Below are 16867 nucleotides of genomic sequence, written 5' to 3'. Positions count from 1 at the left end.
AGAGGCAGCAGATTACGGAAACTTAGGAACTGTGTTTGAATCTCTTGGTCAATATCAAAAAGCCAAAGAATATCTTGAGAAAGCACTTGCCATTGGAATACAAATTGGTGACAAAGAAGGAGAGGCAGCAGATTACGGAAACTTAGGAACTGTGTTTAAATATCTTGGTGAATATGACTAAGCGCGAAAATATCTTGAGAAAGCACTTGCCATTAAAATACAAATTGGTGACAAAGAAGGAGAAGCAGCAGATTACGGAAACGTAGGAGTATTGTATCAATCTGTTGGTGAATATGTCATGGCTGAAGATTATGTTGAGAGGGCATTGTCAATTAGTCGAGACATTGAAGACTTAGAAAAAGAGTTCCCATGTCTCTCTCATCTTTCATTGGTGAAGTTATGCCGATATAAGATCCAGGAAGCGTTTGACTGTCTGTTTTTGAGTATGAACAGAAGCGAAACTTTACGAAGTTTGTTAGGGGACAACGACGATTTTAAGGTATCGTCTTCAGATGGTCGCTATTTTCTCTACCGGGATCTTAGTGCATTCCTTTGTTTTTCGGGAAATCCGAACCATGCACTTTATGTTTTAGAGCGGGCTCGGGCTAGAGCATTAGCAGACTTGATGGCAACTCAGTATTCTCTTAAAAGCCAAGTTTCAGCTGATCCGCAATCGTGGATTGGTGTTGAAAATATTATGAAAAAAGAAAGTAACTCCTCTTGTCTGTACATTTCTTATCATAATAATGATCTGTTTTTCTGGATTCTTAAGACAAGAGGAATCATTCAGTTCCGAAGAATAACAGTGGATGAGAAACTAGTTGGTGCCGGACCAGTTGACAAGTTACATGATTTCTTCGCAAAAAGCTTTCGGAGCTTTGCTGTTTTATCCGAGGAAGATTGCGAAGATCGATCTTTAAGTGACGTTGAGAACCTCGCAGCATTAAGACTTATAGAGGAAGAAGATGAAGAAAGTCAAAACTCCGAATCGAGCGTTTCTTTGTACTACAGAGCGTTAATCCGTCCGGTAGCTGATCTACTTGAAGAGCCCGAGCTCATTGTTGTTCCTGATCGCTTCTTAAACCAAGTTCCATTTCCAGCGTTAACAGATGAAGGCGGGAGGTATTTATCAGAGAAATTCAGAATCCGCATCGTTCCTTCTTTGACGACTCTCAAGCTCATTCAGGACAGTCCTGTATACTATCACAGTCAGACTGGTGCTCTGATAGTGGGGGATCCAGTTGTCGGTACGGTGCGTTACAAAGGAACGAAAACCTGGGTTTCTAGGTTACCCTGTGCAGGAAATGAAGCAGCCAGGATTGGACGACTGCTAGGTGTTCAACCTTTGTTGGGACGGCAGGCAACAAAGCAGGCGGTACTTGACGGGCTACATTCAGTGAGTCTTATACATTTTGCAGCCCATGGTAATGCCGAAAGAGGAGAAATTGCCCTTTCTCCAGTAGGACCTCCTAACAGGGTTCCAGAAGAAGAAGATTACCTATTGACGATTTCTGACATTGCAAAAGTTCAACTGCAAGCTAGACTGGTGGTAATTAGCTACTGTCATAGTGCACGTGGGCAGATTAGAGCCGAAGGAGTCGTTGGGATCGCTCGAGCGTTCTTAGGATCCGGTGCACGGTCCGTTTTGGTGGCTCTATGGGCCATAAGTGACGAAGCAACAGAGCAGCTAATGTGTCGTTTCTACGAGCATCTTGTTCGTGGGGAGAGTGCCAGTGAATCTCTTCACCAGGCCATGAAATGGATGAGAGGTAACGGCTTTAACAACGTTCTCGATTGGGCGCCCTTTATGCTGATTGGAGACAACGTGACATTTGACTTTGGGACATAAACGGTAAGTATTTTTTAGAACCAAAACGCTTTTTTGGCGGAGGGAGGGGAGGGGCAAGCTAATAAACGTTAGCGAAACTGTCGCCATTTCATGTCATAAGTTACGAGATCCAAATCCTGCTAGACATGTCAACAACGGTTTTTGAAATCGTTTGCATTTAGAACACTCGCGCAACGATTTCATGTGTTGGTAGTTCTCTCACAGCCTCGCCCTCGCCAATGAAGCGTGAGTGTTTATGCTAACCATGTAGATCATCAACTGGACAAACAGTGGAATTTACAGACGTTTTTGTTTGATACTTTTCAACAATAACCTCTAACAACTGAGTGCGCACTCTGATCATGAGTGTCTGTGTAGCCAAGGATTATTTTCCTGTCCTTACAGAAACGCATGGTAACAGCTACGTTTCCAGGCTTTTAAGCGTTGTAATTTAAGATTGCGCTCACATGCATCAAATAAACACTGTTTAAATTCTTGCCACTTTTTCTCCGTGTGAGATGTTCTTCGAATACAGACAATTTTGAATCAAATGGACGAGTTACGTTTTTCAAGAAATAACTCCGTGGCAAGGAACGAGAAAGGAAAGTCATAGCTAGAGATCAGAAAGTGAGTAGCCATTAGTTAAAGATCATCAACACATTGTCCGGAAGACAGGTAATGAGTATAGACCAATCGTCTTGATGTGACACTAAATTCTCAGAACTTACGTTAACAAAACTATATGGTAATTGAGTAGAGAGAATTAATTTTCTCTGAGTGTTTTTTTAAGCCTAAATCTCTTCGATTTAACCCACTGTCGCCGCTAAGCGACCTGTGGTTCAGTGTCGGTTGCACGTTAAGGGCCTACTTACATGGTGAAAAGTTGTCCCTGTTGAGAATGTTTCCCACTCACCCCTCCCGCGACCCACTGTTACCGAGCGATTATAATGTATGAAAAATTAAAATTTCCTTCTTACCAAGCCTAGAATTTGCCTTCTCCTTCAGGATAAGTGTTTGCTTGATTCCAGTTGTTTTTCACCTCGAAGTCACCTCGCGCACGACACAACTTCTGACTAGCGATTTAAACAGTGCGCCATTACTTTTAAAAAGTGTCGTTTATGGTATCATATTAAAAGTTCCATTTTTTAAATTGTTCGTGGGGATGAGTTTTCTCTTTGTGTTTTCGTCACTCAGTTTTTTGACTTTTATTAATGTCCAGGAACTCAACAAACAAAAACACAACTGAGCAGGAAAAGTACTTTGCTGAAGCGTATTGGATTGTTTGCAGATTCTGTTCATTTGCAAAACGCATCAATCACTGAGTTTAAGTAGTCCAGTTAAGAAAGCTGTGTTTGAATGCTTGATAAATGATACTGATCTCCTTGTAATACCATTTAATTTAATTTGCCTCACGCAAATATCTTGTATTACTTTAGAATATGCGCCTCCTGGCGCCTCGAGAACTGATGATGACATTAGGGTAGTTACTGTCTCTATAGTTATATTAATGCGTTTGAAATTTAATTGAATCTAAATTTAGCACTAGATAGTTTTTGATGTGTGTTCTAGTGCCTCTTGTAAATAAAGTGAGATCATTTTTAACAGCACACAGTTTACTCACTATCCCCTTTCTTATCGGTTCAGAGCTGTAGTCCAGACTGGAAACCATGCATTCCTGGTTTGCCTTCACTAATCTGCAGCAGCTAAGTAAATGCATGCCGGGATCAAGGGCATGATTTCAGGGAGTTAACGCGCGGTATCTGAGTATCTTGTATATTTGCACACAAAAAATTATAAATTTTTCTATATTGTATTTTCCGCAACGGTAATTAAGAGGATCATTTCTTAGAAACAATGTAAACTATTAACCTGTTACTAACCTAGCTTACTTACACCGTACTGGGGAATAATGGCCCAAGGTCGTTGCATTACGGACAGAGCGAAGCGAGGTCCATACGATAACGACCGCGCGAAGGCCAATATTCCCCAGTACGGCTCGAGCAAGCTAGGTTAGTAAGTAGTTTATTAATAAAGTGTATTATCGACAGGCTCTCTTCTTGGGGTTCTTCGCGCCTTTGTGATCTTCTGTACAAAAGAGGAGGGATATCCGTTAGAAACAAGTACAGATGACAGATGTTTCTTCTCTCCAGCGATTACTGATGGTTTGGTCACGAGACGTTTAACCCGGTCGTACAGACACTTCACAATACCGCGCTTTACTGACTGAGGGTGGTGTGAATCATACGCTAGGTACTGATCAGTATGTGTTGGTTTCCTGTGGACACTGGTGGTAAGGCGGCTATCAGGTTCTCTGTAAACTGACGTGTCGAGAAAGGCGATCTTGCTGTTGTTCTTGATCTCCATGGTGAAAAGGATTGATGGTTATTGACTGTTCAGGTGTTGCAGGAAGACATCAACTCTATCCCGATCCAGGATGGTGAAAGTATCGTCTACGTAGCGTTTCCAGATCTTAGGCTTGCAAGGTGCGGACTCTATTGCTTGTTCTTCAAATATCTCCATGTAGAGATTAGCAATAACAGCGGATACAGGGCTCCCCATGGCTGCGCCGTCTCGTTGTTCGTAAATCGATCCGTTGTACTGGAAGTACGTAGATCTTAATACGAAATCCAAGAGGTCCGCGATTTGAACTGGTGTAAGTGTCGTGCGGTCAGCCAGGCCTGCGTCGTTCTCCATTTTTTGTAGCGCGGCTTGTACGGCGCCCTCGATCAGTACGTTGGTAAACAGTGACTCTACGTCGAAAGACACCATGATCTTGTGGTCCTGAATCTCTTCACTGGCGATAGTGGAGGCGAAGTCAGTTGAGTTCTTCACTGCGAAGTTCGAGTTACCTGCAAGAGGAGATAATACGTTAGCCAAGAAAGCAGACAGGTCCTATGTAAAGGTGTTGACACCTTTGTTGCCTAGAACAACAAGGCATTCGCACCGTCTTTAAGTCCGACACGACACCTCGGTCACACTTAGTGCGACCAAAGGACACTGTCAACCCGGCTAAACAAGATGGTGTTGTCTACAGGATTCCCTGTGAGTGCGGCAAAGTCTACATCGGGGAAACAGGGAGATCTTTGCAGGAGAGCATCAAAGAACACGACAGGGATATACGACTCGCCCGTACCCAGACCTCCAACGTTTCTGAACACACCCACGAGACCGGCCACTATCCTATCTGCAATGATGTCAAGTTTATTGATCGAGATCCTCACTGGTACACACGTAGGGTGAAGGAAGCTATTCACATAAGACTTCACCCTAATAACATCAACAGGGATAGTGGAATTGAAATTCCTGAAGCATGGATACCCACGATCAAGAAACACAACAACGGGAGAACGGTACAACAGCGGACCGCTGACGGAACAGCTACTCGCCGGAACAATGGAACAATAGGAGGATCGAAATGCACCAATCACAGCCGACTTTTGTGATATAAATGGTACCGTGCAATCAGTCGACCTTATCGCCTGAAGAAGACTAGCAGTAAGCAGTCGAAACGTCGCGATCTACATCTCAAGTGACTACAACGTGAGACAAACGATAATACACTTTATTATTGCATCTACCACGATGGATGACAACAACCTTTCCTCGACATTAAGTAGTTTATTATATGACCACCGGGACGTTCATTCAAAAAACAGAAAATACACGTGTTATGACCGTTTCCATGGACACGGTTCTTATGGCAAAATCCCGACCCAGAAAGAACGAAACAGAACGCTGAGATCTGCTTAATAACTACCTTGCCATAAAATATAAACTGCTACTGATAACATTTGTCATTAATTATTCCGGATACTACAAAAACCTCCTCTAATAGGCCGGTAAGTCCAAGAATCAAAACTCCTGCCAGGAGTAATCTGCTAGAATTCTATTACTGACCTGCTTTAGCACATGCGTCATGCTCCTGCCGAAATTGTCGAAGTAGGACTTTACGCTATCCCATAACGAAAACAACTCTCTAATACAAACAAATGTGTATATTTATACTAGCCTTATTGTACAAAGAAAAACAACAACAGTTGGTGGGATGTTTTGTAGGAGAAGCATTACATACCAATCAAAGTCAAATTCAATCGTTCTGATATAGCTTGATTGACAGTAGCTCCAGTAAAACTTCGTTCGAATTTCCTCGATTGATAACTTGGTTTTCCAAAGTGCATCAAAGATTTTACACTCGCGAGTACCAAGTTACCCTACCAGGGGAGGGAGGCACTGAGGATAGCGACGAATGAAATCGGAATTGCTTTATTTTGTAGGGCATTTCCAGGCGTACCCATCAAGCATGCGTGAAAATACATTACGCAGGCGGGATGCGGGAGATTTTAAATAAGTTAATGGCGGAATGCGGAAGAGAAAACTGAAAAACGTTCTTCCTCTGTAAACTTCACAAACTCTCTAAACAAATTTTTTAAACCGCACTTTATGATCAGCTGTTTTCTTGGAATTTCTGGAAACACCCGAACCTGCAATTCGTACTTTTCACTTTTCAAAGGGAACCTACTGTAGTAAGTAGCTAAAATGGTATTGTTTACCCTCTCCGTTGACAATAATGTAGAGCTGTGACATTCATAAAAACCGAAAACGAAGACTTATGGCTAACTCGAAGCTGTTTGAGTCTGTGATGTCGTGGTCTGTTACAATGGAAATTAGGAAGAATGCATCGATCGCATCGATCGTGGAGAGTTTATTATAAAGTGACTGACATAGTTGGTAAATTCACATTCTCTCGCGTCTTAATCATGCGCATGAAGAATTAAAAAAGATCGAACGACATCAGCTAAATTCTTCTTAGCCTGCGAGCGAGCTCACGTTGGAGCACAAGGGCGCGTGGCATAGCAGCGAGCGAGAAATCCGGAAGCGAAGCCGCGACACGAGAAAGTAAACTTTGCGCCTCTTCACCAGCCGGATCGCATTGCTCGCATTGCTCGCAGGCTAAGTTCTTCTAAGGTCGCCCTCTGTCTTTAAAGCATGTCAGATAGGAAAAGATGTAACACACCCTAGATAGTTTTTTTCCTCTAGTCGCAGGGGAAGTAACTCAATATCATTTCAGTTTCTTGTTGAGCAATCATTGCGTGAATATCTGTGAACATGCTCAAATGTCACAAACGGCCTTATGACAAAATCACGTGAACCCAACAATTTCGTTTTTGTCTTCACTTGGCACGTCAGATGCTGTGAAACTGATATTTTTTTATGAATGTTAATTACACGAGCGACCCTATTATGAACAGTGACACGCGGAAGTCTCTGTGCAATTTTTCTTGAGGAAAGCGGACGGCTGAACACAGACCACTGTGCAACGGTAAGTTACTCATTATTTTGTTTAAAACAATATTTGATTACAAGTTCGACTGATAAAAATTACCATACCAATTTTGCTCATTCGGGATATCGAAAAAAGCCTCCTCGTATAGTTGTATGGCCTAGTGGCTATTACCTTGAGGTCCTAAATCAAATGCTCTTGGCACCAATAATTTGGTAGCAGATTGTTCCAGTGACCCACATAAGCAAATGCTTTATTTCCCTCTTAACCAGTTTTTCGAATTTACCACATTCAGAGTTGGGAGTAGACTGCAATGAATCAATCCACCCCAAGTAGAAGTGAACACCTTAATCATAACAGGTTGATCCTGGACAGAGGTTTCTCTTCGCCACAAACAGATGTTCTATAAATACTGTCCTTCCTGTACGGAAGAACAAAAACAAAAACAAAAACAAAAACAATATTACGTACCGCAAACACGAATTGAATCGTTCTTATATAGTTTGATTTAGCTCCATTAAAACTTCTTTCGATTTTGTTCGATCTTGATAACTTCAAAACCGCGTATTACATTAAGCTGCCGGAAGGACGAAAATACTAAATATGACGAGAAGAAAAAATATCAGGACAATTTCTTTAAACGGCCTCTCGAGGCGTATTTCCTGCCGCTTTAGACAAAATCCACTCCTCACAGTTCATTTTAGTAACACCGTGGAATTAAGAAACGATTCGCAATTTGCTGTTTGTCAATGCGTATCCCGCCATTAATTATTAAAGAGTGCATACTATGTTTTTACGAAGAAGTGTCATATTTCGGATCTCGCCTCTTGTTCAAACCCATCGCGCATTCCACCAAACCCCTGCGAAATATATATCATCCTTTTTCCTGAGTGTTTCATAGAATTCACTGTCGACCCTTTCCGATGTGAAATTCCCTGTGGTAGGTAAAAGTTATCCTTTATTTTTTGGTCTTTTCTTAACCAATTATCAATTGAATGTACTCGAGACTAATAGCAAACTCCAAGCTGTTTGGTTCTGTGACTTCAAGGCCTGTTACAACAGGAATGACGACGGATATCATCAACAGACTGACACAAATAGTAAATTTACTGGCGGTGACCCTGTATATGAGATTGTCTTTTAATACTTTGGCATTTAAAAGATTGATTAACTGAAGTATCAAACCATATTGGTCATGACGAAATTATTCCGAGCGGTCTGGTTTTTTATATCGGTAAACATAGAAAAGGTCATAAACGGCCGAAAGCAAAAATCACGTGCAGACAGCAATATCATTTATTTTGTTGTTCCGCTTATGACGTCAGATGCTGGGAAACTGAAATAGTTTTACGGATGAATAATTTGAGTGAGCAACAGAATTATTAACAGCAACACACAAACACGCTTCTGCAGTTTTCTTGAGGAGAATGGACGGCTGTATACAAACCACTGCGCAACGGTAAGTAAGTCATTGTTGTCGGCTTCGGCTAATGACATTTTACCATATCCATCGTGTTTATTCGGGATATCACGAAAACGTCCCAGTTAATTTTATTGCGTCTTGGTTAAAGCAGGAAGGTCTCGAACGAAAACCTTTCCTAGCAGTAATCTGCCAGAAGAGGATATTTGAGCTGCCTTCGCTAGCTTAAGTTATTACTACACATCCTTCCCGACTTCAGGCTTGAGCCAATAGACTGCAATAAATCGATAACACACCTTTTATTATAGTTAGGTAAGGAAGAAATTGTCCATTTCCCGACCCAAGAGGACAATACACTGAGTTCTCCTTCCGATACCTTCCTGGAGGGGGTGGGGGAGGCACTTAGAACTACGAGGAATAAAATCTGACCAGTCAGTTTTATTTTGTTTGGGCTCTTTAGGTGCATTTTGTGTTTCGTGAGCTAATAACGTATTCCCTAAGAGATCAGTTTCGCTCGCACAAAAGTACAAAATACGTTTCTCACGGGAATGCTTCGTAGTTTTCAGTTTTCAAAGGAAGTTCCACTATGGTAAGCAGCTAATCTTGTATTGTTTGTCCTCTCACTTGACAATAATAACTCGTTACCACATTCATAAAAAGAAAACACAGGGAAGGCTGAATTCGAACTTGAAGCTTGTTTGTTCTGTGATTTCCTTAGCAGAGGTCATAAATGGCTTTATCAGTCAAAGTGCACGTGCATACGGCAATGTCTTTTTCGTATTTTGTTTCTCTTTCCTCTTGTGATGTCAGATAATTTGAAACTGAAATATTTTTGTGGAACCATAATTTATGCGAACAGCACGCTATACTGTAACAATGTCACCTAGACGCCCCTCTGCAATTTTTCTTAAGGAGAGCAAACGGCTGTACACAGTCTGCTGCGCAACGGTAAGTTAGTCGTAATTATATTTTGTTTCTAACATTGTATAATTTCGGCTTCCACTGTTAACAGTTACCATATCGATCTCGCTTATTCGGGATATCCCGAAAACCTCCTCATATAATTGTATGGCCTAGTGTTTATGGTCTCGATATCCCGAATCAAATGCTTTTGCCAGCACTGCTAGTGCTCTATTAGTGACCTGCTTTAGCTAATGCCTCATGTCCCTACCAACCTGTTATGGAATACATTTAGGGTTGAGATAAGACTGCAATGGATCAAGAACACACCTCTATGATAGTCACTTTACAAAGACGTTGATCATCTCCACCAGGATTTTTCAAATGGGGGGTGGGGGGAAGTCACACTGTGTCAAAGTGACAGTACTCACCAGATTGTCATGTCGTTTTTGCCACCTGTTGTAGGTTGTTTCCTTAAAAAAGGCTTACAAAAGGGGGAGTCACGGACACCTTAGAACCCCCCTCCCTAAGCTACGCCCTTAAAGTAGAACCTAACTCTGTCACAGAACGGGCTTCTTTCAGTTACGAAATGCTGTACACATACTGGCCTCACTGTAAGGACGATAACTAATACAAATTTGGCATGTTTTGCTCTAGCAACATCACGAACCAATCAACCTCGAATTAAATCGTTCGCATATATCTTGAATGAGCTCGACAAATATAAGTTGGATTTTCTTCGATTGATAATTTGGGGGTCGCAACAAATCAAACGAGGCAACGTAGGATAACGAATGAACTCTGAACAGTAGTAGTAGTAGTAGTAATATTTTTGTTTTGTTTTGTTTTGTTTGTTTGATTGTTTGTATCTTTGTTTTTTTGTGGCCTCTAGAGGGGTATTTCGTGGTCATTGAGCTAATGCGCGCTCCTTGGAAATCACTTCACTGAAACTTTAGAGTTAACAGAGAAAATGCAATTTTCTGTTTTCTATATTATTCTTCTGTATCTTACCATGAACTCTAAAAGAGTCGCGCCACCAGCTCGCCGAAAAGAGGATATTATCTTTCCACCAAGGTATTTTTACCCCGTACCCTTTTTTAAACTCACATCCCGGATACCCACAAACGCATGCGTGATACGATCATCTGTTTCCTTGAAATTTGGGCTATCTCGTCTGCATATGAAAACTAAAGAGAGCAAAGAATGTAATACTTATTAGAATTACTCTTTTATTTAGCTGTCTTCCAGCTATTTTATTTGTGTTGGTCATTGTCTGCCTTTATCTTGCAGGGGAATTCCCTCACTCTTATTTCAGTTTCTTAGTGGTGGTTTCCCTTTGATGTCAAGATAGTGTAACTGAAAACCGTAAATTTACATCGTCCTTCAAAACATGAGCTTTAACTCTGCCAGAAAAGTCAATATTAAATACTATTAAATCATTTCCTCTGGAAGAAATCTGCATGTATAGCGTGACAAATGTTATTTGGGTTGCGAGCTCTAACAATGAGTCACGCAAGAAAATATAGTCGCGCGAATGAATGCTCGCTAGAAGTAACGCTTTTCGATATACAATCTGCTTAACTTCTTCTTTTTTATTATTGAAACAGTTACTGTTGTTGACGCGGTTTGATTTTCGATTCATCCTGTTGTTCTGAACAGACTGGTGAGTACAAATTACTTTACAGTAGGAGGATATCATTTAAAAGTTCTTCATAACTTGTGTGCAAGAAGCAAAACTTTGTTTATTGTGGAAGGTGCTGCATTCCCTAACCTGGGCTTAATTAATTTACCGTACTTCTGTACGAATTAAAACGATTTACGATTTACAATTTTTTTGGAAGTGAAATTAACTGCAGTGAAACCTGTATTTAGTGGACACCGTTAGGACCCTCATTAGTGTCCGCTTAATACAGGGTGTCCGTTCAAAACAGGGTCTAATATGTCGTGCGATAATAGTTAACTAGTAACTCTTTTATAGCACAGTGTACCACAGTGTAAGATCAAACATTGCTCATAGAACAATGTTCAGTCAGTAAATGCATTAATCTGGAATAATCGCTTAGCTTTAAAACGACATCGCTGAACAATGTTAAAGGAGTCTCAGCTAGACCTTTAGAAGTAAATAGCTCTTGAAGTGTCCGCTTATTGCTGGTTTTGTACAACTTGGTGTCCGCGTCCGCTTAACAGAAGTGTCCGCTGAATGCAGGGTTTTTTTGCAGTGAATGTGGGATGAAAATTTTGGGACTTCAGCCGCTGTCGACTTAATAGAGGGTTTCCACTTGATATGGGGTCCGCTTAATACAGGTTTCACTGTAAATGCTGTTTCGTAGAATAAGACAAGCGAACTTTCTACAAAGTCGATTCGACAGCCACTGCACAGATTAGACACAGATTAGGCACAGATTAGCAGTATGGTTCAGGTCTTCCAAAACAACATTGTTAGCCATGAGACTGTCAACATTATTAAATTAAAGCTTTCCACTGTTCCTCTTTTTGTAATGGGTGACACGTTCAGGTGAGCTTAGTTATCGTAATCACGAGAAAGAAAAGAAATTCCGAAGACACTACGGAATTTCTTTTATTTCTTGCTATTTTACAGTGGAACTCTGTTAATACGGTCATCAACGGTCCATGGAAATTTGGCTGTATTAACGGGTAGGGTCAAATTTCATGGCTGGTCTAAATTGAGTGAGGTCTTAACATATGTATCACAATTGCACTTGTAAAAAGAACTGTTCTTTAATCATTACATACCATATTAACAATGGAAAGATGAACATAACTGGTTTGAGTGGCAGTATAAACGGGATAAAATTATCAAGGATTATACCGATTGGAATATCAGAATGTGGTCGTTGGCCGTATTAACGGGGTGGCCGCATTAACGGGGTTTTCTTATAAAGAAAAGTATGGGCGTTTCACCGAGACAAAAAAGGTGGCCGTCATAAAGAGGCGATCGTAATGCGGGGTTCCCATGTACTGGAAACAATTTTGGCAGAAACATTTATCCCTCTGTAAACGAAGTGATGCACGTTCAATTTGCCTTTAAAGCTATTGGACTTTCCCATTAGTATGTTGACAAAAAATGGAGATAGCAAAAAAATTAATAACACACTTTAGAAGAAGTGTTTTAGTTCAACTGGTTTGAGCCGCGTTTGAAAATAATACAAAATTTAATTTGCATTTTTCCTTGACTTCCACTTGCTTTGCAGGGAAACTCTTACAGTGTCTTTTCAGTTTCTTTCACTTTTGCTTTCACTTTCATCACAAGATCGAGAAACTGAATACGGTAAGTTTATAAACAGCAAGCTGTCTGTGACTGATAGAGTTAGATGTACATAGAACAAATTATGAATCACGTGACTGATTTTCTTCATATTGTAAGAAGTATTAGTGAGTCAGCGAATAATTGTTTGCAAGAATCGTCTGCGCAGTGCTAATTGGTTTAACTTTACTTTCTCTTCCAAAGAGCGAACAACAACATACAACAAAGAACTTTGTCTTGCTTAATAACCATTTCCATTTATTATCAATGCTCAGAAACCCAGTACACTTTCAAAGCTATTGGACTTTACTGTCAGTATTTAACAAAGAATGGGAATAGAAACATGCAACTTGTTTTCGAGTGATTTTATTTGATTGTTATGATCAATGTTTGAACTCCTATTGTCTTGCAAGGAAACTCCCTTAGTTTTATTTCAGTTTGTATCACTTTTGGTTTTCTTTTCACCAGAAGATTAAGAAACTGAACACGGTAAGTTTGTAAACTGTAAACTGTCTATGACCGATAGCGTTGTGAGCACATATAATAAGTAGAGCTGATTTTTAATACTTTAAATTTACACTTGGAGAGGTTTGCATGAATCGCGTGGCTGATTTCTTTTTCTTGTAAGAGCAATTACTGAGTCACGCGAATAATTGTTTGTTGTTTGGAAGCATCGTTTGCGCAGTAATAATTCGATTAACTTTTCTCTCTCTTCTACTTTTCAGAGGAAAAGGTCCTGTTATTGACGCATAGTCATTTTGGTTTCATTGTGGTCGACTCACCAAAACTAGTGAGTAGATATCATTATTTTAATAGCTTTGTTATTCATACTAGACTGAAACATTAAGTAAGCTGTTTGCAGTCGATCTAATTTTTGAATGTAAAGAAAGAACCTGAGAGAATTTGTTGCCGTGGCGTCGACCATAATCACTGACTACTCTTAACTCTAACGTCATGTTATTAAAGGCTAATTTGAACCAGCTATAGTTAATGACGCTGGTGTGACTGAAACACGATTGAAAAAATGTTTTAGAAACATTAGTGTTCCAAACACTCCCGAAAGGTAAATTTATTTCTCCAGGCATTGAGTAACTGTGATTTGCCGTTTTTCATCCCGCATCCCGTCCCTCAATATCAAATTTAAACGCACTTCCTAGTTGAAATGGGCACATGCTGCTCAAGCCAAAACTGAATATTTTTGTCCCGAATCCCACATCCCGCCATGATTTTCAGCTTATCTCGCATATTCCGCCAAGTTTATGATTTGACACTCCAGAAACTTCGAAATAGATCTTCCGTGGATGACGTATTATGACAATCAGTGTTTTCTCGAAACATCGAGAACTCTTCAAGTGGTTTTCGGGGTTTCATTTTGCATCGTCTGGTTTCTATCTTAACCAGTTAGAATAATATAGAGCTCGATTATGATATCCACGACCTTCAAACAATCATGCAGTGATAATTAACCCCAAAGTCAATTGTTTGCTGTAAGAAACGGAAAGTTTTTAGTTCTGTGAATTGATATTGTTGCCAGGAGATGGCGGCAGAAGGAAATCAATGAGATTGTGCAAACTAAATTATGAAATGAGTGCTCGCGGATAACAAATATGAGGAATTACAACAGAACGATGGCAAAAGCCATTCGTCTTTAGTTGTCGTATTTGTCTTGTGAGCAAGTCAGTTAGTTTCTATGAAAAGAAGGCGAGGAATGTAAACTTTATTCATTAATCAACTCATAGTTAGAAGAGGAGAAACTTGCCAAACTTCTAAAGAGCAAACAAAGATGCCACGATTTATGTTGGAAGGTCCACAACAGTCTTTCGTTTTGCGATCATATATAATGAGATTTTACTGTCACGCCAGTAAAATATAGTTAATGGATCGTGACGTACGTTCTCAATGAGCCGTTCATGGCGGCATCACTTTCTATAGAGCTATTGAGCAGTTATATTTCAAAGGTCAGCAAACTGTGAGCCTTATTGTAGCTAAACCTAAAACATTGTAGTTTCGTTACCTTCTGAACGTTATAACGTACCATAGCATTGGCACAAAGCATTAAAGCACTATTCATGTTTAAGATGTTACACGTGTTAGGGTAAGCTGTTCGGTAGTACCGCCTTTCCTACTGGCTTACAAGCAGACGAGCGTCTCCATATAAAAGCTCGGAAAATTGTTCAGAGTCCATTCTGAGTTCGTCTAAGCAACGTAGCTATTACTTATTGTAAATCTATCGTTTAATTTTCCCTCCCTCCCTTTGGAGAAGAGGTTGGTCATGTATTCCTGCATAATAAACAAAGGGTCACTCCTGTGTGGTGCGGTTAAGTCTGCGCAGCGACTTCCCCCAAGCTTGTTGTTTTTTTCATCGCCTTTGAACATCGCTTGCTAACCGATACTCTTGTCCGATCCAGCACATGCTGTCTGTCATTCAGCTCGTGGTGCTGGGGAGATAAGTGAGGTTGTTTTGTCACGCTATCGCCGGAAGTCGTATGGGCTAATCAAACGCAAGGCAGTGTTCCCCCATTAACGCCATCACAAGTTGTTTGTATTTGAGTAATAGTTCCGGTTCAATTGCAAGTCGCCACGGTTAACTTACTTTCGCTAGGAACAACGACACTAAGTAGGCATAAATCACATAACCGAAACTTTTTACTCGAGTTATATAGTCTGTGAAACAGAAATAATCACTTATTGTGTTTAATGCACGGTCAAGACCGAAATGAAAACAAAAACATACAACAAAGAACTTTGTCGGGCTTAATAATCATTTCAATCTATTAACTATAGTCAACAACGCAATATGTTTTAATAAAAATTGGATTTTGCCGTCAGTAATTAATTCCACTGTTAATAATTTGCATTTGTTTTTGTTCTTCAGTCTCTATCACTTTTCATTTAATTTCGTCCGAGGATCGAGAGACTGAACACGGTATGTTTGTAAACTTTAAGCTGTTCGTGATTGATACCGTTTCATACACATACAACGTGTATTTCAAAGCGATGTTTAATAGTTTCAGTTTACACTGAAAGAGATTTTTCATGAATCGCGCGCGTGACTGAGTTTTTTCAGTTTTTGAGCGCTGTAAGTCACGCGGACAAACAAATCAAACGAATTATTGTTTGGAGGTACCGTTGTGGAGTAAAAATCTGCTTAACTTTTCCTTCTTAACAATTTTTACAGGAAATATTATCGTTGTCGGCGCATATTGGTTGTAGTTTCATTCTAGTGACTCAACAAAAGTGGTGAGTGCAAATCAGATTTAGCTTTGTTATACATATTGGACTGAAATCATCACGTTAACTGTTCACAGTCGCTCCGCTTTTAGGAGAAGACTGACAAACCGAACACAGTAAGTTTATAAACTGTAAGCTATTTGTGACTAGCTGCGTGCACATATACAAGATCTAGAGTTTACACTGGAAGAGACGTCACGAATCGCGTGACTGATTTTCTTCCTGCTGTAAGCGCCAAAAGTGAGTCACGCGAAAAATTTAGTCACACAAATGATTGTTTGGAATCACCGTTTTTCAGTAGTAACAATTTGCTCAACTTTCCCTCTTTGCTTACTTTTCAGGGGAAAAGGTCCTGTTATTGACGCGTATTGGTTTTGCTTTCACTCTGGTGACTCACCAAAGCTAGTGAGTATAAATGATGATTTTAGCTTAGTTATAACATATTCACAGCAGACTGAAATAGTGATGTAAACTGTTCACAGTCAATTTCATTTTTCAATGCAAAGTCAGAACCTGAGAGAATTAGTGACCGCAACGTCGAAGCTAATCACTAACTACTTTTAACTCTGAGTCATGTATTTAAAGACTAATCGAATCGACTTATAAGTAGCGACGTTCGTGTGACCGAAACACGATTGGCAATCTGTTTAAAAAAAACTCTTCCTTTTCAACTCATTAGTGTTTCGGAGCACTCACAAAAGGTAAATTAATTCCTCCAGTCACTTTGTAACCGTAACTTTTATTTCATCCCGCATCCCGTCCATCAATTTCAAATTTATCCCGCATTTCCTGGTTGAATTCAACACATGCTGCTCTCATCCCGCATCCCGCTTTCCACATCCCGCTAGGATTTTCAGCTTACCTCGCATCCTGTCAAGCTTACGTTTTGACACTCCAGAAACTTCAAAATACATCTTCCATGCTTGGCGTATTATGATAATC

The 16867-nt window shown here is 40.1% G+C and overlaps 2 protein-coding genes across 2 annotated transcripts in view; both read left to right on the top strand.

The window, feature by feature from the left end:
• LOC149107938 (tetratricopeptide repeat protein 28-like) lies at positions 1-6264 on the top strand. Its single transcript, XM_089295918.1, has 2 exons — positions 1-1852; positions 3877-6264. The coding sequence occupies exon 1, from the start codon at positions 299-301 to the stop codon at positions 1847-1849; it is 1551 nt and encodes a 516-aa protein (XP_089152044.1). The 5' UTR covers positions 1-298; the 3' UTR covers positions 1850-1852; positions 3877-6264.
• Positions 6265-11840: 5576 nt separating this feature from the next.
• LOC149107937 (uncharacterized) overlaps positions 11841-16867 on the top strand; it is a 22346-nt gene continuing 17319 nt past the window's right edge. The window contains exons 1-4 of the mRNA XM_089296161.1: positions 11841-11944; positions 15602-15620; positions 15873-15934; positions 16267-16330. Of these exons, the coding sequence (XP_089152287.1) occupies positions 11841-11944; positions 15602-15620; positions 15873-15934; positions 16267-16330 (249 nt within the window). The remainder of the gene's footprint in view (positions 11945-15601; positions 15621-15872; positions 15935-16266; positions 16331-16867) is intronic.

The sequence above is a fragment of the Orbicella faveolata genome, unplaced genomic scaffold, assembly GCF_042242905.1.
Source record: "Orbicella faveolata isolate gen_17 unplaced genomic scaffold, um_ofav_v1 contig_26, whole genome shotgun sequence".
Lineage (NCBI taxonomy): Eukaryota > Metazoa > Cnidaria > Anthozoa > Scleractinia > Merulinidae > Orbicella > Orbicella faveolata.
This window is presented reverse-complemented; position numbering and strand designations above follow the sequence as displayed.

Coding starts and splice junctions, on each gene's coding strand:
- LOC149107938 (XM_089295918.1), top strand. CDS start 299: ATGGCTGAAGATTATGTTGAGAGGGCATTGTCAATTAGTCGAGACATT.